At 39.5% G+C, this 21,932-nt stretch overlaps 1 protein-coding gene across 1 annotated transcript in view; it reads left to right on the top strand.

The window, feature by feature from the left end:
- UBE2Q2 (ubiquitin-conjugating enzyme E2Q family member 2) overlaps positions 1–21,504 on the top strand; it is a gene marked incomplete at its 5' end in the record, with an annotated part of 33,442 nt that extends 11,938 nt beyond the window's left edge. Inside the window, 9 exons of the mRNA XM_009868816.1 lie at positions 1,017–1,157; positions 7,373–7,457; positions 13,034–13,094; positions 14,983–15,073; positions 15,383–15,441; positions 16,964–17,012; positions 17,923–18,018; positions 19,016–19,082; positions 20,881–21,504. Coding sequence (XP_009867118.1) covers positions 1,017–1,157; positions 7,373–7,457; positions 13,034–13,094; positions 14,983–15,073; positions 15,383–15,441; positions 16,964–17,012; positions 17,923–18,018; positions 19,016–19,082; positions 20,881–20,912 — 681 coding nt within the window. The remainder of the gene's footprint in view (positions 1–1,016; positions 1,158–7,372; positions 7,458–13,033; positions 13,095–14,982; positions 15,074–15,382; positions 15,442–16,963; positions 17,013–17,922; positions 18,019–19,015; positions 19,083–20,880) is intronic.
- Positions 21,505–21,932: the final 428 nt, after the last annotated feature.

The following is a 21,932-nucleotide window of genomic DNA, read 5'->3' on the forward strand; positions in this document are numbered from 1 at the left end:
GCATGCTAATTCACACGAGAGGTGAAGCTAATTTTAACATAATGAACTAAGAATGAATGTAACAGTTATCACTGACCAGTAATCTTAGAGTTAGTGGCAAATTAGGCGTATTTATACTAATAAGGTACAAAATAAATATGTTGCAGTTTTTCGATGTGGTGTGCTAGTTTTTGTCTACCATCCAAACTCGGCCAACTTTGCTAATAAACCAAAGTTGACTTTCTAAACTATCATTTTGTTTAGAGAGTCCTTTCTTTGCAGTTGCTGCTTTTGGCAACATCCTCTCCACAAATAGCACCTGAATCACCTTACAGGCAGTTGTCTTAAGCTCAAAGTGCTCCTCTGCAACAGGGTAACCTCCTCTCAGAATAAAGAGGGGAAGATTTTTCAGTGTCTTAGGCTAGAGCTCGGAACTGAAACGTTGGCTTGTGTGATCAGAATACCTGACTACATGTCTCATAGCCTAATTCCAAAAATGTTGCATCTAATCTTCAGCTGAAATGTTCACCTCGAATAAAGTACATACAGAATTCTAATATTTAACTTTCTTGAAGGGTTTCTGTAGCCCTGCCAGATATGTTAATCATTGTTTGCCAAAAGTATATTAGAGATAGGATTCTAATTGGAAAAAGTTTGCTTTTAGAAACATCTAGAGACAACCTAACTTTGGGTACTTTTGCATTCATAAGCCCTGTTCAAAATGCCTCAACCTCCTGTCTTCTACCTACGCTGATGGGCTAGTTCACTACAATCTTAACTTCTTGCAGAGATTTTTAATGTTCTTATGTCTGTGACCAGAAATACATTGCATTTGGGTCTCATTTGTATTGCGAATGCTCCCTACACTTCCACTGAATATTACTGGCTGAGAGAGTGATGTTAGAGCAAAACAGAAATGACATCCAACACTCACATAGTGCTGTGCAGTCTATGACTATATCCCTAAATGCTGTTGGAGAGGGTATCTTTGAATACAGAGCATAGTTCTTTACAGTGAATTTTCCTCTATCCTGTAGGACATCGAAGATCTGGATCACTATGATATGAAGGAGGAGGAACCAGTTGATGGGAAGAAATCTGAAGATGAAGGCATTGAAAAAGAGAATCTTGCAATCTTAGAAAAAATCAGAAAAAATCAAAGGCAAGATCACTTAAATGTGAGTTAATAATTTACATTTTTTTCTCTGCAATACTTCTGGCTTTAAGGTGGAAATGGTTTTCAAGAAACAGAGCCTGCTGCTGTACACCTAGAGATTAATTAATCTGTAGCTGACTTCCAGCATATATAGGACAAACGCCTCAAGTTGTGGGAACTTAAATAGCTCTTTTTGGAGAAATTCGAATAGGCCAAGGTCATTTAGTAAATGAACTCGTCTTGCATCAGAATCTTTGGCGCAGGAAGTTAGTCAGTCCACGTCCCAGAGAGCCACAAAAACTACTTCCAAGCACTCTGGTTCAGCCTGGGAGAATGCCGTCATAATGTGTTTTGTCAAACTGGGTTGAGGTGTTCGTGGCATTTTGGATGAAGAAGCGTCATTTGGCTTTTCACTAGATTGAGCTCTTACATCTAAATCCGGCTTTCACACTTAATGATATTTACCTGCTAGTCTAATTTCCAGAGGTATCTGCTTGGTTGTCCCTCTGTCTCTTGCTTGATGCTGTTGTGATCAGTAGTCCTCCTTGCAGACTCGGCATAAAACCTCTAGGTTGTAAAGCATGATTTCTGTTGCTGAACCCTTACTAAAATAACAAATAAAGCTGTATATAAAACTGACTGCATAAAAAAAGTCATAGTGACTTAACATACTTGGCACACTCAGGCATTTGTGCTTTAAATCTGTTTTCTGCATGACTTTGTTTTTCAGTAATGTCTGCACTGTGTGGAAATTACTGAAGAGTCGTTTGGTGTGGGTTTTTTTCAGACATAAAGCAAGGGGCCTTCAGCAGCTCTGCAGCTTTATGAGCATGGCTTTCTGAGGGATCCTGCCAGCAGGCAGTTGTAAAAAACCTGTTCTCCAGAGGTTTAGAAATGTTTTGTCACAAGTGCCATCTTTCAGAGAAGCTTCTGTTTCTCAAAGGTGTGTGTAGGAGGGAATGATGATGTCATAGAATCTTAATTTTATTTAGACTGGCTTCCAAAACAATAAAAACTTCTGTTTCGCAAAGGCATATAATGGGTAATGCATGAAATTCACTGCTTCTCTTCATGACCAATTTCAACCTAAGGTAAGGATTCTAAAATTTTCCAAAGTCACCTGCACAGAAAGAAGATACTTGAACTGGTGCCCACTACTTTGTGAGCTCGTAAGTTTGGGGTTTTTTATGTACTGTTTGACAAGTCAGCAGATGAATAGATCATGTCCAGACACAAGATGTGCCATTTTTCATTAAGCTAATAGTTGAGAATATGAGCAGTAGTTACATAAAGGAGAGGGACCTGTAAGGATTTAGGAAAGAAATAGGATTTAGGATTGGTATGTAGGGAACACCTGGATTTTTATCTAAGGAACTAGCTTTGTTCTAGTTCTTAGTCTTGATGATTTTTCCAGTAAATATTTTCTAAAAAGCTTAAGTTGCACTTAGAAATTACATTAAAGATAATTGCTGTTGTAAACTCCTTTTGATTTGTAGTGAGAGCTATATACATTCAAAGGGCTTGTTTAATCCTGACGGGTGTAGCTATTTTAAGAATTTAGGGGAAAAAACTTCTTTAGCTATCAGAATCTTGACTGTTTATTGTCATGAATTACTGGCCTAAATAACTTTAGTTTACAAAAAGACCTTTTTCTTCTTAATTACTGACACTTTAATGTGGAAGAGAGTTTCAAATTATAGCCATCTGCTTTGCAAAAGACGTATAATAGAAATGCTAACCATGACAAACCAAACAAAAAAAGCCCGAACGTGATCCTTTCAGTATTTAAAGGCAGGTAAACAAGGTGCCACACTGCTTTTTGCTGTGAAGTCTGTTTTAAAATTTAACTAGCCATAAACACAGTGGTCACTTACTGGTGTGGGTGGGTTTTTTGGTTGTTTGTTTTTTTTTTTTAAACTTAAATATTTGTTCAGAATTGAGAAGATTCCTGTTGCGGTTCTGTATATTTCTGTGTTTATAATTCAGATGTAATGGTGAAAACTGATGAATTGTTAAAGAAAATAAATCCTCTTGCCTGAGTGGCAGGATCATCTAAAAATTTGGTAGAACAAGATTTTTGTAGTGTCAATATTCTTCCTTGGTGTGGAAAGCCTCTTAAAACTGCAGATTTTCTTTTGTAATCTGTTCTTTCTCGTTTGGCAAATACTGCCTTTCCTTTTGCTTTTTCACTCTGCATCTAGTGGAGCTGAAATGAACGCTGCTGTGTTTTTTTGTTTGACAACAGCAGATTCAACTTACATAATAGCTGTTTCTCATGCCAAGACAGTCTCGTTGATGCTGATGCATAAACAAGGTCAGCTGAGTCCAGGGAACAGGGTATTCAACTGCTGCTGAGGAACTGTGGTATTTTTGTGGGTCACTAGAAATAGCTGTGCTGCTTACATCAGCTCTCAAAGGACTTGTGAGGGCTTACTCCTAAGTGCTTGAGAACTGAAAACTGCAGCCGCGCTACTGACCTGGGAAGGAGCTAACCTAGTAGCACCTAAATGCCCCTCAACGCTGCCAAAACGTGGGGCTTTAAATAGAACACATGAAACGTGCTCTAAGATAGCAGAAACTCACTCGGTATGCTAACATGGTGCAAAACTTAAACCTGTACAGCCGTTCACCGTGGATTTTCTTAAAGGACAGTATGAGTTTCACGAACTTCAGTGTAGTGGCTGAACATATTCTGCTTTTCACGCAAACAGCTCTTGGCACACCTTGTTTCCTCAGGAGGGCGGAACAAAGCCATGCCACTGACATGCTTCTTGGTGGAAGAGGGAACGCAAAGCCTGATGTAGGCCTGTGACTAGTGCCCAACGCAGCCTGAAGGCTTTTCAGTTTCTTCACGTATTCTTCGTCCCAAATCCAGAGGTCACCCTCTCTTCTCATGGTTGAGATGCAGGTTGAAGTTACAGGTCATGCTAAAGGTTTTTCCCTAGGGAGAGGACTGCATGCAGTCCCATTTTTGCATATTCCTAACAGATTAAGATAGTTTTTTTTTATTTCTCCTGCTCAAGGCTTTTGTTACAGGAGTTTTTAAGGTTTGTGTATTTTATACAAGTTAGTATGTATCTACTAATTTTGTAGAAGAGTTTTCTTCCTTGGCAGCATCCCTAATCCTATTCTCGCTGGCATCAGGAAATAAATGTGGCTTGCAGTACAGTATGTAACTTGGAGCAAGAATTAATCCTCCTCTTAACATTGTAATGACTTTAAAGAACCACTTGCTTGCTGGGAGTAAAAAAGATCTTTGAACTGGAATCATTAACTTCAAATATTTAACAACTTGCTGCTGCTTGCTTTTCAGAGGTTCCTCCCCGCAGTCATTTTAGAGATTAGTGCTTTTCTTATTTAGATAATGCTATTAGCTTTTTCCATTTCCGACTGAGGAGTTTATGCACTTTCCTTTAGAAGTCTCAAATGTCTCCACTTTCATCTTCAGATTTTATGGAGTCTAAGGTGTCGTTTCCATTTTCAGTTTAATCCTTGAAGTAAGTACAAGTCTACAAACTTCCAGGAATGTACTTCAGCAGAAATGCTGAGAAATTGTCACTGAGTGACAGTAGAGCAAAATTGTGTTTAGGTCTTTTGGGGTCACTTTAGATATTACTTTATTATCTTGGAGAAGTTTCCAGCTTCGTGTGTATTATGTGACAAATACCTGTCAGATTCTATGGTTGACCACTTATTTCTAAGGCAGTTGTGACTATAAGTCTTGATGTCACAACTGAAGAAATTGGAGCTTTATCTCCCTTGGAGTGGCAAGTTGCACGTGTCTAGAAGGATTCTCAAGTTATTTATATCTGAATTCAGTCTTTGAAATTATAACTTGCATGTAGTGAAAGTTCAAGTTTTTAGTTTTATTACCTTTACAGTCAAAACTGAACTCACTGCTCTACTCGATCACGCAATGGTGTGATGCAGGTAGTACTCTCTTCTAAACTACACTTTAATCGTAGTTAGAGAAAACCCCAAAGTGACACCAGAATGAAGACTTTGATTTCATAGCAGTGGCGTTTGGCATTAAGGTTACCATCAGGCACAGCGGTTAATCTCTGCAGGCTTTTTTTTCAGCTTGCACCAAGGGTAGTTCAGAGCGTGCAAAGTAAGCTCCTCTGCTAAACTTCTTAGGTTAAGCTTGCAAGCCTTTTTCTTTGGATCATAGGTTACTGGTTTGCAGTCTGTCAATTCTTTAGAGTAGCAAGTGTAACTATAATACTGCTGTGTAAGGAATGGGCAGTCCAGTGCTGCTCTGTCTTAAGTAAACTGAGAAATTACTTGTCTGGAACCCTGTTTTTATGTAGCTTTTGTTTAAGCACGTGAAAGGAGTTGCCTTTTATTTGCATATTTAATTACAAAGTTCATTAGTCATACTCGTCTGTTAAGAAACACTAGTGGAATTTTCAGTAATCTGCATAATAAAATCCAGTGGAATATGAAAATGAATAGCCTAAAAGAAAGGTCTACAGAGTGCGGTGTGAAGCTAAGCATATTTTATGATGCCACTGACAAAGAGGCTTTAGCATCAAGTAACTATTACTGATATTTAATCCTTATTAAGAAACAATTTGATCCTAGAGTTAACACCTTGTAGAATGTATAATGTCACTGTTGACTGCAGGCAAACAGGGATGTTGTTTCAGGTATTAGAGAGTGGTTGTAGGTGCTTCAGATTCCTCCAGAAATACTTCTCTGATACCTCTGTCCAAAAAGGATCTGTTTCTAGATGTTCGTAGTGTCTAAAAGGAAAACTGAAGGAACACAGCCCTTCACGTTTTCAGATGGATTAGAAAAACAGACCCACAAACTCTTCGTTCAGGACCTCATATAGAGAGGCTGAACTGAACTTTGTCCTAGGCAGGGGCTTTTTTGTGTTTGGTGGCGTGTTGTTTGTTTTCCCACCCCACTCTGCCTGAACCAGCACTTAGGAACAGGCTGTATTTCGGTGGGAGGGACTGCAGTCCGGTCAGCAGCAGAGAGCTGCGTGGGTTTCATGAAATAATCTCTGCCTTTGGGAAACTGGCTGCCGGTGACAGCCAGAGTTTCACAGGGTTGGGGTTTGGGGTGATAGCTCCCTTACATATTTGGAGTCCTCATTCCTTTTTCGTATTTTAAATCTTGTAACCTGAATTTTTATCTCTGTTTTCTAAGAATTTTGAAAGTAAAGTGGTATTTCAGGTGGAATATATAAGCAGTGTAATCATGTAACATCTAGAGTTTAATGTCAAAATCTTTCCTGCTAGCTTTGGCATTGAATTGGAGAGAGTAATCTAAGTACTTGTGGTGATCACATTATTCTGAATAAGCACTTTAATTTTGTAAGAGAAAAAAGTTCTCTCTTCACTTTAAAGCTCAGAAAATCGAGGCAAAGTTAATACCAAAGTCACAGCACTGTCAGCGTTGGGGATGTGTGCAGAATACATCCAGTGGAGCAGTTGTTGATACAAGTAGCCCTCAGTTAATTAGTAGTTAGCGCATTTATTAATTCATTAAAAACTGGTGGTTTTTAGAGCCAGTTATATTGTATATGCATGCCACTTAAAAGTATCCTTTTTCTTTTTCCTGTAGCATTGTGTCTTAGGCTGAACTATCAGGTTCAGAACTTGCATGCTAAGTTTTCTGTCACTTTGAGATGCTGAGAAGTACAGAACTGAGCTGTAAAAGAGTAGGAGAGATTTCTGCCCTGGTTGCATAGACTGCAAGAACTATGCAAAATCACAACAGAGAATTTGGTATTTTGAGGTTTACTTACCTTAGTCTTCCTCAATGTAGGTGTTGTCAATACCTCCCAACTCCTGTACCTTTTTTGACAACCAAATAAAAATGTACTGCTGAGAAAACAGTCAAACCTTCTGTGCGGAAGCTCATTCTTAGGATTAGTCTTACTCTTCCTTTTTTATTACGTAAGAGCAGAAGTAAAAGGAGATTTTTCCATTAGAAATGTAGTGTGGATTCATCTTGGAAATCAAAATGCCAAAGCAATTAAACTCCTTTATAGAAAAAATGTCTGTTGTACCTTGATTAAAAGTTTGTATCATCTGTACCATGTGCTGCTTTAGAGGGAATGTCTTGTTTCTTTTAAGGAGTCTTTGCTCACTAGAATATGTAACTTTTCAAAAACCTAATACTAATACAGAAGTTAAAATATTAGTTAGTGTAATTTTGTAATGGAAGTAAAGCTGTTTGATGCAAATACTACTTTTCACTTAGCATCTTTTTTGTTTGTTTCAGGGTGCGGTCTCTGGGTCAGTTCAGGCTTCAGATCGACTTATGAAAGAACTCAGGGATATATATAGATCACAGAGTTATAAAACAGGTAAAATGCTTCAGATTTCCTTTCTTAAAAAGCCCCTTAAAAGAATTGTCTTGGCAAATACTTCCTTCTGTGTTTTGTTGTAATATGTATGTATATACATCTCTGTGTGTGTGTATGTGTATGTATGTATGTATAAAAAATAAAAATACAGATACAGGTACTTACTTAAATTTCATTACATAAAATAGCGTATTTGTGGAGGGAAAAGAGTTGGAATACATATAGTCTAAAATGTTCTTGCTTTTTGTTATGCAAAGCTTTGTAGGGTCGGTGTAACTGCGAGAATGCTCTTGGGGTAGATGACTACAAAGAGCAACTCAGGATTACTCCTGTGGGACTGTGGGATTTCTTGAGTTTTCAGAGCTACCTGAAATTCAGCTTTCCAGATACATAGGGCAAAAGGTTTGACCACTGCCAGTGGGTGGTACTGCTTACAAGAATATGCTTGCCGTAGAGGTATTTGTGTTCAACAGCAGAAAGTTTTGTTATTATACAGAAGTTAACCTTAATTGCACTGCTGTTACTCGTATTATTTTGTGATAGTGTTAATCTGATCCTGAGCACTGTGTATTCCTTGGAATAAGGATACAAATGGCAGTAGAAAAGAAACTTGTCTTTTAAATTTGATTGAATAACAAACACTGATTAGCTTTTAGGTATGTAAGTGGTTGGCTGTTCTATTTGCTCTGTATAAGAGCTGTATCTAAGCCAGCTGGGCGAAGGAATCAGTATATTGAGTTGTCTGTTACCAGACAAGAGAAAGAAATGAGGTGGGTTTCAGGCAAGTTTTACTCCTGTTAGCTGACAATTGAGTCAGCTGTTCATGACTGAGTAGACAACTCCATCACTGCAGCCAAGTATGAGAACCTGTGGCTGGCCATGGTGGGAACAGGAGGAATGCCACTTAGAAAGTCAGTGTAAGCTATAATCCTTTATCTTGTACTTTTCTGAACTTCTCCCTTGGTTTATTTCTAGTGGACATAAATCTTAATTGCTGGCTGCGGCATTTTAATTTGTGTGTAAAAGGACAGACTTGAAGAGACCGTAGGCTCCTGTTTTGATTTGCTGTATGTAAGGATATAGCGGAAGATGGACGAGGAGGACTGTAGGTACGCTCAAGTGACTTGCACCCGAGGTGTCGGAAAGCACAGACATCACACTGGATTACTGCTTGGGCCTGGGTGCTCGACAAGCAGCACACCCGCGCTGAGATAACAGGGGCCTGGGATAGACGCGGGGGCATCTCTCACTTTGCTGCCCTCAAAGCTGTCCTGTGAGTCCTGGGAACTCAGGCAGAGCAGCAAGTAAAACACAACAAAGCAGTGGGATAAATACCCCTCGCCTTGTGGCAAGGAGAGACCTCCTTGTGCCTGCGCCGCTGCTTGTGTGACCGCTGCCTGCGGGCCTCATCCGGGGGCTGCTGCAAAGATTCCTCCGATTCTCAGGTAGCCAGAATAAATCTACTCTTTGCATTTCAGTCGGGGTTTGTGGTTGTTTCTGCATCCTGCCTGTTTCAGCCCACACACCATATTTACTTTTAGGGTGGTAAAATGTCTGAAATATGAATTTGATTAGGTAACGTAGCACTTATCTAATGTAGTCTACTACTTCTTTTAAGCTTTATTGTAACTGAGTGCTTGCTAGTATGGCCTGATCACCATCTATCCAATAAAGAGTGGATTACTGGGTCTAAGGAGGAGCCTAGAAATAGATCTGTATTAAGTCTTGAGAGATACTTTACTGCTTATGTATGAACTTCAGGGTTCATTTTTGTGGTTAGAAGAAAGACTGGGTAAAGCAAATCTGCTTGACAGCAAAGACTGTGTAGTGTTTAATCAGGTAGTGGTACTGCTTGAGGCACAACCAGGAGCCCCTGCAGTAGGTGTAGTTGGAGATAAAGATTTAGGTTGCTTAATAATGCCATTTCTTGGTTTTAGATTAATAGCAAATCTTCACTGGTTGCAAAACACTGATGTAGGAAAGGATGCTATAAATGATGAGGAAAATTAAATTTTGCTAAACTAAAGAAAGTTGAGATAACTGAAGGGTGAGTATAGTAACTCATTAGGTTATGACTCAGGAATGTGTAAAAACACTGCAACTGGATGCCTCATGTTAATATCTAAAATATGATAGTAGGGTAAAGTGTCAGGTGGGGGTTGACACTACAAAAGCGATGGCAGTCTTGCTTTGAAATACAGTCCTACTGATACATCTGTTAAATTTTGGGAGTACGTGATGTTGGTTGTTACAAAACTTACCTAGATTTATTCCTGATGGCTTCATTTAGTCTTAGGACTTGAATGAATTTAAGTATTGGTTCCTCTCCCTGGCACAAAACTGCCTTTATCGCCTAGTTCTGTCTTCTTAGGTAACTGTCACCATGTGAGCGGGGGCATGGCACATATTTGGCTTTTTTTAATGTGATCTTTGTTGTGAGTACCTGCTCCATGGTTCATTTTCCTCATAACTTAATTTCTAACTATTAACACATAAAGGGAACCATTGTGAAACTAAAAGGTTCTAGTAGTTGTTGCAAGGTAATTTAACACTGCTTTCAGGTTTTTGTAATACAAGTCTGAAAATCTAAGACTGCTTTTTAGTTGCATAAGGGTTGCATTATATAGTGTGTGTGAGGTTACCTGTTTTCAGGATTGACAATAGGGACAACACTAGGACTTCTGAAATAAATAAGACTTGTAGTAATAGTCTTTTAAATTTGTTTCTGTTAAATGCTGCTTTTTTATAAAACAGTTTAAAAACACTGTCAGGACCACAACTATGGGTCTGTATTCAAGGCAGTATCCGTTTTAGAATTGAAATTCCTTTAGTGATTGAAATATTACTCTTGGAGTTCAGGTAAAAGGTGACTACAAGCTTGCTGTCAACAGGAAAGTTGCTCATCTACTTGGAAAACCTAGGAGAAGAACTACTCTTAAAAACAAACAGAAAACCATTTTCTTAGCAGCTAGCAGAAGGAAAAAATACTCCACTAAATAAAGGTATTCTGCTACAAATTCAGCAGAGTTTCGTTAACCTGTGTTGATAACAGGAGTCCTCCAGATATGAAGGTGGAGGTTCAGTTGGTTCATATGGAAGAAATCACAAAGGCCTTCGCATAATTGGGAGAATGGGGAGGGAGGGAGGGAGAGGAACAGAGAATATTGAGATATTAAATGAAGTCTTCTCTGTTCATATGTAGTGACTTCAACTCACTACTTCTATTCAAAGACTGTATGGGATTTACTTCTAGTTGTAGTAAGGTTGCTATAACTAAGACATTGCTTCTGTTTTGGAAGGAGTTGTTTTTCTCTTTTCATCTCTTAATTTCTGGCTTGCTTCATGGTTCTGTGTGCTTTTACTTCATCACCTCTAGCGATGGCCTCTTAGAGGAATAAAACAAAAAACCTTAATTCCCTTCTTCACATTAAGGACCTTTCAGAAACTTATACTAATCAGATAAATTCTTCTTGACAGTGATTTTTTTCCCCCCTCTTACTGCTTACATTAATAAAAGAAGTACATGAGCTTTTTCCAAATAACACCTCTTGACTATTAAAAACAAACAAGTGAAGCTGCCTCAGCTTTGGGTAGTGTTAAGCTTCTTTATCAAGACAGTGAGCAACCCTGCAGCTGCTGCTGTTCATGAGGACATACAGATACTATTCAGCTCAAAATCTGGGTGCTTGGAAGATTGGTTTAAGTAGCTTGCTGTTCTGTTAAGGTGCGTTCTTGTCAACCCTGAGCTGTGCGCGTCTCTCTCAAGAACCCTTTCAGAACTTCTGGTTTAGGTGCAGTACAGCTCTTAAGACTAGCAAAAATTGTTCGGTTGGGGAAACTGGCGAAACATGCAGGCTTTGATGCTGAGGGATGGATACGTGAATTTCGGTAAAAGCAGGGCTTTTAAGGTGATGGCAGGGATGCAGGAATAGGGCGAGAGGCTTAGAGAATAAACAAGGTGATGGAAATTCTCTTGTGATCTCCTGTTGCTTGGGCTGTTGGCAGAATCCATACTGTAACTCGTTCTGTTGTCTGTAACAAATATTTTATACTCGTGCTAGGTGCCAAAGCCAAAGTAACGAGAGGCTGCTTCTTCCAGTCTTCAGTCCCTTTTGGATGTAGGTAGAAGAAAATGTTCTCAATACAACAGTGGAATAAATTCATCATTAATGGGAGTTGACAACGAGCAGAGTTCTGAATGTTAACTCCTTTTGTTACATACAAATCGAAATTCTTATAATTCTGCTTCCTCTAAGAGCAGTTCAGAAAATAGGGTATTTGGATGTGGAAAATTGAGTAAAGAACTTCTTAGCCCCTGCTGTTCATCCTTGAACAGAAATGTGTGATATCTCTGAACCAGCTGCTGATTAAAAAGGACCTTGAGAGCACAGTGATAAGTTTTCAGGTCTACTGTGTTGTCCTAGACTTAGAAAAATTTGAAATCAAGATCTTGGCTGCAGTACCCACTTGTTTGTGGCACTGTGGTAAGGAAAATCAAGCGTAGTTTCTTCACCTTCTTTGCTAAGTTTTGGAATGCTTTAGAAACAGGTGTCTGTACAGATTGAAGTGGCATCCGTTCCCCCAGGTACGCTTAAATTTTTATCTGCAAGATAATGTATTCTAGAATAATGAAACTCAGCAGTGAATAGTGTAATTCCTTGGAGAGAATGTGGTGCCAGCAGTCTATTGGTTGTTCAGCCTTCAGAAATCCTAGGCAGATTCCTGATTTGCATATATCTTCCAAATAATTGTGTCAGCAACAGATACGCCGTTAAATATTAGCCCAAGTGTTTAGCATGTATACATGAATAGTCTGGGGGGGAAAAGATCAGACTTTGAAAATCCCTGATAGCACTTTCTAAGTCTTACCTGATGGCTAAAGTTTTACTGCTTTTTTCCTGAGCTGCTTGTGAACCTCTGCAGAGAGGCAGCTTGAATAGACAAGAAAACTGCAGATAACCCTTCATCCTTCCCTTTGAGTGAAATGCATAACTATTATTTAACATGCTTAAAACAAAATAGACTGCTGAAAATCACCAGCTGGCCTCCAGAGATGGGTATTCTTTCAATGCATCTTTCTGGCTGCTTTGGTCAGCTGTTGGGAATGTGCTTCATTCAATGCAGTGCCATCTTTTTTGGGAGATTTCCACTCCATACAGTGTCCAGTCCTTGTCTGCCGTTACTGACGAAAACCCGTGAAGTACAATGCTAAAAATGCAGACTGTGTGTTAAGAGTTTTAAAGGCATGTTGGCCATGTGCTGAGTGTAAAGCATACTGAGTGCTAAGCAAGCTGGAGTTGCAGCTGTGAAAAGTTTGAAGAGGAATTGGGAGGGGGGAAGCTGTTACAAGTCAGAAAAGTATTTAGATTCACGTGGACTTTTTTTCACAGAAGTGAAACACTTCTTCCTTGTAGTTGCTCAGAAGTACTTCTGCTGTTGGAGGAAGGATGCATCTCAGTATCTTACCAATTGCTTACATCTACTGACAGTGTTTGTACTTAAAAGTGAAGAAAGCTTTTGCTAAACTTTACCTTGTTAAACTTTTAGTGAGTAATTAATTCTATATATTTCTACAGGTATATATTCAGTGGAACTGGTAAATGACAGCTTGTATGAATGGCACGTTAAGCTTCTAAAGTAAGTTACTGAAGTCTTTTTCATGTTCTGAAGAATCTGTATTATTATTGCTGCAGAGATTCTCAGTTGGATAAATGAGAAGCCTTAGCAGGAGTGCATAAAATGTTGTGTGATGGCTACAATTCTGGTATACAGAGATGCGTACAGAGGTTGAACTGTAGTGTTTGAGCTTTGCATAGCCGACACAGTGCTTATTACAGTAGCTTTCGTTACTGTTCAATTCTCAAAACCCTAAATGATGAAATATTTTGTCTACAGTTTTTGTACACATGGGTTTTTTTTAGTTTTGTTTTTAATTTCAAGAAAATGGAACTTTGAGTTTAATTCAAGATGTAAGAAGAAGCCGAGCTGTCTTAGTGTCGTTAATTCTTCTATAGTTGAGCAAACACATAGGACTGAAACTTTTAGGTATAATGTAATTAGGACTTACGTAACTTATTTGTCTTCTCTTCTGTACTGCTTTTCACTGTGTGTACTAGATGATAACTTGTTGTGTCCATAGTCCAATAACTTCAGTTCTAGAGGTATTACATTGAAATTATTCCTGGTAACAGGATCATCTGCCATCATTCTACCAGATAACCTGTAGGAAGGAAAAACCTTTCCAAACTAGGCTGGGTGGCTGCAAAAGATGGCAAAGGATGAAAGAACTTCCACGAGTTCAGATATGTCAGGATGAATAAGGACGTAAGCTGTTTCAGCACGGTAGTTGACCTGCCGTAGGAATTGTTGCCTTGTCCTAGTGGTTAAGACTTGTAGGACTGTCACCAGCTGCTGAAACAGTTTTCTTTCCTTCTTAGTGTAATTCTAGGCATGTGAATGTTTTGAAGCTGAAACTGGTAGGAATGATGTCTACCAGAAAAATCTGTGCCATGTTGCAGGATGCCTTGCCTATAAAGTGCTTCTGTAACAAAGCGCTCAAACTGCTGTGCGGCATCTTGAAACCTCTTTTCAAGTGCTGCGAACAGGTTGGATTTTCTGCCTTCCACAAAGAAGCAAATGACTTCCAGAATGGCTGAGAGAAGATAAGAAGTATTGCGTTTGTTTATCCCAGCAAAAAGCATCTGAAAACAAATGAACTGTGTGCAGACTAGTTGAGGGGGTAAATGTTGGAGAGAAAAGAGCCTGTTCTAAGGAACAATATTGTTACTAGAACAAGTAACTCTGAATTGCCCTACTACAAGCTATGGCTGGAAATGATAGGTTTGTAAGCACTGGGAGATTTTGTTCCGAAACAGCTTCCCATAGGTGGGATGGGGACAAACTGCTCAAGCAATTCTGAAATGAGCTCTAATAAGTTTGCGGTTTCGCCTGTAGCATGCATGCTTTTGGCTTGCCGCAGGCGTTTTTTGATTGGTCTCTGGAGTGTCAGGACCTGAGTGGGATTTACCCAGTAGTGTTTGAATTAATGTCTAGGCGTTTTGCAACGTGCTGAGCAGAAGCTGCTGGCTTCAGTACTTTTGCTAGTGGCCACTACTTTTAGCAGCTGATACAGAACTGTGATCAGATAGTCCATAAAGGATTCACTAACTGTGCACTGAAAACTAGAGCTCTGCAGTCTTCCTGTTTTTTTCCACTCTTCATGGAACGTACATCTCCAGTGAACTGAAGAGAATCAAAGTTGCTGTTTTCAAATAAACAGGTTATTTTATGCTAAACATGTTCAAGTAACACTTGATAGCGTTGGGAATGTATGCATTGCATAGCTTGCAGTGATCTCGCAGCAAAGCTTTTACTTTGTAAAGGGAGCAAGAATTTTCTACAGTGCACCTTAAATTACACTTTGTAAACTGAAAATACATAAAGGAGCTCTCTAAGAGTAAGTACTGTTTACAGACAGTGAAAACATTAACTTCATCTAGGATCTCGCCCCTGCTTCTTTTTATAGAGTTGATCCTGATAGCCCGCTGCATAGTGATCTTCAGGTCTTAAAAGAAAAAGAAGGTGTAGAATACATTTTACTCAACTTCTCTTTTAAGGTATGTGTCTGTGGGAAGAAATGCTGTAATTAAATTTGTAGCTTACTGTAGAAAGTGTCTGGAATGACTGTCAGCTATTACTTGGGTAAAGATGGAGCTGTGGCATTTAAAAGAAAATCAAAAAAAAAAGTCAACTTTCAACTTGGCACTTAAGCTTCGCAAAAATTGCTTTTTAGCCAGTGCTGTGGAAAAGTGACTTTTATAGAACTGAACAATTTAACTGTTTTAAATGCAATTTGCCAAATAAGGCTGGATAGGAATACAGTTTCACAGTATGTTTCATAACATGTTTTCTGTTGCTCTCTTCAGGATAACTTCCCTTTTGATCCTCCCTTTGTGCGAGTGGTATCTCCTGTGCTGACGGGAGGGTAAGTTTCACTTGCCTTACACAGATTTTACTTTGTGATAGAAATGTTACAACTTGAGATTGGTTGGCTGTGTTTGCAGAGACTACCATGTAGACTTCAAGAAATTTCTACTAAACATAGACAGGAGCTGCTGCAGACCTTGAGTTGGGTAAAGAGCTCAAAGTGGGATATGGCAACTTGGTTCTCAAGCTTGTATGAACTGGCATTAGGCTAACAGTCAGATGCAGTTCTTCATGGAATTGCTTAGTGTGTGTCTGGCATGGAAAGACCTGTGCCTGCTTCGTTGTTCAAGAATTGGCTTCTTTGTGCATCACTGTTGTTACTTCTCTCCTATTGTGGGGTGTTTTGAGTTGGTGCTTTGAAGGGATTCTTGATCCCTGTGTTGCCTTAAATTTTCTGTGCAGTCTTAACTGACTCACTAGTAACGCTGCCATAAAGTTTTTGTCTGGAAACTCCTCAAATGCTAATCCAAAAATACTAAATTTAATTGACACTGTGCTCAAAAAATCATCTAAATCATGTTTGAAGAGCTATCCATGGCATGGAAATTTGTGTATTTCCATGGAGAGAAAATGAACTTCACTTTCCAAGGCTTTTATACATCTCTTGCTGACAGGAAATTATACCTGTACATTTGAAAATGCAGTCTGTGGTAGCTTGTGCTGATGCTGATGTGATTTTAATTGCTATGTGCCTTTTCTGCAGTCAAGAAATGGTTAGTCCAGTTCAGTAGTGTTCCTGACTGTTGCTGCTACTGAAACGGTAAACAGTGCCAGACAACAGGAAACTCATTTGGATTCTAGTTTTGTTGTGCCTGAACTTCTGGGCCGTTCTTTCTTTCATTCTACAGAGGTTTTCAGTGATTGTTTCCCTGTGAATGTTGTACAGATGTACATTGTTTGAATGTCTGGATCATAAGGGAGACTACATTTTCGGAGTGGTAAATTCTATGCCCTCGGTTCTGGTTCTGTGATGACCAGGCGTTCTGGCTGCTGAGCCCCGCTGTGACTGCAGCACACTGCGTGGTGAAGTGTGGCTGAAATTAGAAAGTGGTTTATAGGAAAAGGGCAAGTGAAGATGTGCTTTATCTCGTATCCCAGATGTAGAGGTGCACCTACATTGTCTGGAATTATGTACGATCTCTTTGCAGAAGTGGTTTAGTTTTTTTTATAACTGTGTGCCCGTACTACGTATACGTAGTGTAGCCGTGACAAGCAGCCTTCTTTGCATGGTCTGTGTACAGTTGTGCAAACAGTTGTGCACATTACCTTGGTCACTGATTTTAACAAAGTGTGTAGCGCAGGTATTTTTTGGTGGGGGGGAGTCTCCCAGTGCTTACCTTCTTTGCATCACTATAGTATGGCTAACTCGTTACAGTACATTAGTGGTTAAAGGACATTTCAGCTTTATGTGAACAAAAAAAATGACAAACTAGCCTGCAGAAGCTTAAAGTGCTGTGAACAGCTTCATGTTTTTACTAGCTGCTGGTGTCAGATATGTTTTCTTTCATGTTTGTTTCTAGGTATGTCCTAGGTGGAGGTGCATTATGCATGGAACTTCTTACTAAACAGGTGAACACAGTTACCTGAATAATAACAGAGCATGTGTAAAATAATGAAAATAGGTTTCCCCTCAGTTGAAGAATCCCCGTGGGAAATAAATTACACACTCCAAAGGGAATGTGGTGGAATAAACTTCAGTCTCACAAGATTTGCCTTGCTGACCTTGTGTCAGGTCCTCTTTTCTGCCTTGGATGGCTTGCAAGAGGTCTGAAGAAGAGGCAAGAAGTAAGAGCACATCACCTTTGAATTCTCAGAATTTCTGGGAGGAAGCCAGTTTAAAGAGTGAGTTCTGAGGAGCAAGACATTGTTTTCTTTTCCAGAAGCCTCTGCTACTGCATGAAGTCAGCTGTGGAGAAGTGAGGAACACAGGAGATTCTAGGCATAGATGACTCTTGTGTAGGCAGAGTGACTGGTTTTCTCTTTAAAACAAGTAAATGAATGAAGTAACTATTTGCAGGCTCTGGCAGAAACGTTTCTGAACCCTGAAAGGTAAAGCAGTGCCAGAAATAAGCATTAGTTTTCGTGGGAGCATAATTGTTATAGCTCACTCAATGGCTTCATTAGATAACAGCCTTTTGTGCTTCTTACTAGAAGAAGTAATTTCTGTTGTGATGTTGATGAAAATGTATAAATGCTGTAATAATGGGTTTCTTGTTTCTGTATTTGGGAAATGTGTGATTCAACCTTTTCATTTTTCCCACAAGTTCTTAGTACTAATACTGTATATCCCTGTAAAGTATATCACTTTCCAGATTTTCTCTGGAAAATGAAAGTTGTTAACAAGTAGTTAAAACTAAAACCAGAGTGCAGGAGGAAAAAAAGCCGGCAAAACCTCAAAGCACACACTCCAAGATAAATTTGCAAGGTGAGCACAAGAAGCAAGTAAGTGTTGTATGGAAATATTTCCTTCTTCCTCCAGGGCTGGAGCAGTGCCTATTCAATAGAATCGGTCATCATGCAGATCAATGCCACTTTAGTCAAAGGAAAAGCCAGAGTGCAGTTTGGAGCCAATAAGGTAAGTGCATTGTGTGTATCAGTTACACAGATTACTGTTAGGCTTCCATTTCTTTGCTGGCTTGCATAGAAGGTGCTTAAAGACAAAATTGTCATTGCAAAATTTATTTGCATTTTGATTTATCTTGGTGTCTAGTGCATATATGAGCTATGAGTTTGTTAAGAAATGATGAATGTATGAGAGGGATAAAACCTTGCGATGGGCAGGGTGTGGAAATAATTAGACTGGTGCTATCCCCAGATTTGCGGTGGGAAGAAGGAAGGAGGGTTCAGATCCAGGCATCAGGAGGATTTGAAAATTGTGGCTCTGAGAAGGGCTCTGGATGACAGCCTGACTGCTGCGATCATGTACACTGATGTTAAGAAGTGCTCCTCCTTTTGCTGGACTGAACACCTGCACAGTTTCATGAGACAGTGAAAAATAATAGTGTCAAATACTTCTGAGGTAGCCATTCAGCATTAATGGAAATGGTTAATTCAGTGCAAGTGTGCATGCTGGTCATGGGCCCTAACTTAAAAGACTGAAGCACTAAATGCAGGTTTCAAAGGATGTTAAAAACTGGCATCCAGATGAAAATTTCATTGACTTTAACATTTAAAGTTCTGATTTAAGAACGGTGAGCTAGGTAAGGTGTAAATGGTTATGGTCATGATTATGCCTGACCGGGTAGCGGGTCAGCTGAGCAGGGCAGAGCTGCAGTGGGGATCGCCTGAAGCCCGCTGATCCGGTTGCCCACTCTTCTGACTTACGTAGGTTCTGAACCTTCTGGTGGGGGGGGCCTTTCCAGCAGCAGGGGGTGTACAAATTATTACTGTCATGACAGAGAAATGAGAAAATAATGGTATTTGTCCTGAAAATCTTGTACGTAACAACCAGGAACTTGGTAACATTGTGCATGGATTTTATTCATAAAAGCCACCGTAGTGTTTCTTCATAAAACTGTTTTTAAGCCTTGAATGTCTACATGCAGTTTTTTATATGTTTTTTCTTCTTTCAGAATCAATATAATCTAGCAAGAGCACAGCAGTCCTATAAGTCACTAGTACAAATACACGAGAAAAATGGTATGTATTTCTTCATTCTTGTCTGCACAGCAACCTGGGAATTGGTGTTTGGCCACAGTAAAACTTGAAGTTCCAGGATGTCTTTTGTTGGCTTGGGAAGACCATAAATGGTGTTCCCTTTTTCTCATCTTGCACTAAGAAGACAATAGCGCTTAAAGTAACTTGACTAACAATCATTGCAGCTTTTCCAGCTTACATGAGTGTTCCACGTATCCCTACTGGCTGTTGAAAGGTAGTTTTCTTTTTCAGCCAGTCAATCTAGGAGTTTTATTGTTACTGTAGTTTTTAAAGTGTCTTATTTATTAGTGAAGTACTTGCTGGAAGTGTGCCTCTTGCCCTGGAAAGGCTTTAGCTCTGTGTGGCAAGACCTTAGTAGTAGTAATCATTAAGGAAGAGATAAAGTGGAAAGAAAGACCAGAGACTAAAAAATACACAAAGTCCAAGTGAAGTGTGCTGGCTGGAAAACTGTACAATAGAAGTGGAAGAGAAACTTTTTTTTTCTTTTACCCTATTTAAAGCCAGTTAATGGTCTCTCAGCTGCATACAAGAGGTATTCAGGGGTTTCAGGTGTAATTGAATTCATTGTGCCAGGATGAGAGGACAACAAATGACCTGAGGCTTAAGACGTTTAAGTGGCTTACATGTTATGTCAAAGTAGTCAGCAGAATTTGTACCCTGGTCTTAAGGTGAGGGAGTTAGTCCTAGTTACCACTTCTGTGGTGTTCTTTGATCCAAGTTGGACACAGTGTTCTCTGAGAATTCACATTGTTCTGAATTTGACGACATATTTCGGCGTGACCCTGGTGAGCACCTCAGTTTCCCTACCCCTGCAGTCGAACATACTACTTTGATCTTCCTCCCAAGAAAGAGAAAGATAACAACTTAAAAATGCTTTCCAATTTTACGGTATTTTGATCTTGCCATTAACTGAGTCTTTTCATTTTTGCTTTGACTGTATACTTAAAGCGATGTGCTAGCCTTGACTTCGGTGATTACTGCTGCATCAGGAGCTGTACACAAAGCATTGACAGTTGCAGTGACAGTTATTGCTGTTGCAAAAGGCATCTTTAACTTAATAGCTGCTACCTGTTCTCTGGGATGATAAAATAGGCCCTGTATTCACTGTACAAAAAAAATAGAGGAATTTTTACAATAGGGGCTGGGAGAATTAAGACTGGAGATCTGGAGGTGGCTAGAAAACAACTATGCACACTCGATCGGGTATGATTCAACTGCTAAACATGCCAAATCCTATCAGGAGACAAGTTGTTCAGCTGACATTTCTGAGCCTGTTTCTACAGCAGGATTTGCAGAGGGAGGATAAACTGTTCAAACGCTTGTGCATGCCGAACTCTTCAGTACACAAGATGGGGTTTATATACAAGTATCCCTGTGTAGTCGTGTTTGTGTGTCTGTGCATGAAGTGGCTTGAGGACTTGGGCGTTTTACCTCTATTCCATTCCGTTTTGTTACAGCAATGCTCCTCCTTCAACAGCTTCCTCCGCTGATGTCCAGCTTGTCCAGCTCAGGAGAGCTGCTGCCACAAAACCCCCCAAACTTGGAAGTATTTACTTCTAATGCCCAAATTGCGGGTCGGAAGCTGGAACGTGTCGCGTGCTTTAGCTCCCACAGCAGACCACTGGCATTGGGGGCACTGAGTCTCACTGAGCCTGGGCTGCTTTAAGAAGGAAGGGAAGAGCCGTATTAGGCTTCCACCTCTCACAAAGAGAGTGTAAGATGGGAAGATTGTCTTGATGTAGCGGTGTCGGTGTCTAACACATTTCTTTCTTCTCTGTAGGCTGGTACACTCCTCCAAAAGAAGATGGCTAACATTGAGGACTGTTGTTTTCCTGGACCAATGTCAACAAAACAAGCTCTTTTTTATGTTTTCCAACACACAGACTCAAGCTACGAGTGCCCCTATAACAGCTGTACTGAAGACTTTAGCTATTAGATAAGTTAGTGGATAATCTGTCAACTGACACGTAAAGTATAAGTTACAGCCTTACCATTCCGCTCTTCTTAGGTATCTGGACTGAGCAGTTTGGGCCTTTGCCGTATTTGTTCTTACGGATTAAGCATATTTGGGCCATGCCCTCCCTTCTCCCTTTTTTTTATTTGAAAGCATAAGCTCCCTACAGCAAGCTGTTGAGTTACTAAAGATCATTCAGTAGGAGTGAGTTGTTCACACACTTTTGTGTATTTCTTACCTTTTGCAGAATGCAGACTGCAGAGACTTGCGTTGTATCGTTTCATTTAAAGCCAAGAAGTTTAATACGTTGTTTAATACTGTTTTAGGAAATGTCAGGTCTTGCAAATCACAGTAGTTTTTCTGGTCTAAAACGACAGCATTTGTAGTATTTCCAAATTAATGATATAGGTAAAACACATGTATGTTAAGTCATTAAACATTTTTCATGGCTGTATGAGAATATGAACTATTTCTTGGAAAAGATGCTCTTTGTTTAGGTTTTGTTAATTTGGTTTGGTTTGGTTGGGGGTTTTTTTGTTTGTTTTCTCTCTTTTTTTTTTTTTTTTTTTTTCTTAAGCAGAGCAAGGCTGTGCCAATGAAACCTTGTAACTAGTCACTTCCACTGGGGCATCAGAACTTGCTGGGCTGTTCCTGCTACTTGTTGGCTCAACCTCCTTAACAAGAAGAGCCGCACTATGAAGCTTGAAGTTATTTAAAATACTAAAAACCTTTTTAGGTGTTCCATTTTATTAACGGGTTGTTGCAATCATTTGTAAACTAATGAACTTATGAAGCGATTGGCACAAATTGAAAGTCCTCAAATGAAATTTTTTTATATAAAAGCTACAATAAAGTACAAAAACACACGTTCTGATTCA

This window comes from Apaloderma vittatum, unplaced genomic scaffold (genome assembly GCF_000703405.1).
Source record: "Apaloderma vittatum isolate BGI_N311 unplaced genomic scaffold, ASM70340v1 scaffold18374, whole genome shotgun sequence".
Lineage (NCBI taxonomy): Eukaryota > Metazoa > Chordata > Aves > Trogoniformes > Trogonidae > Apaloderma > Apaloderma vittatum.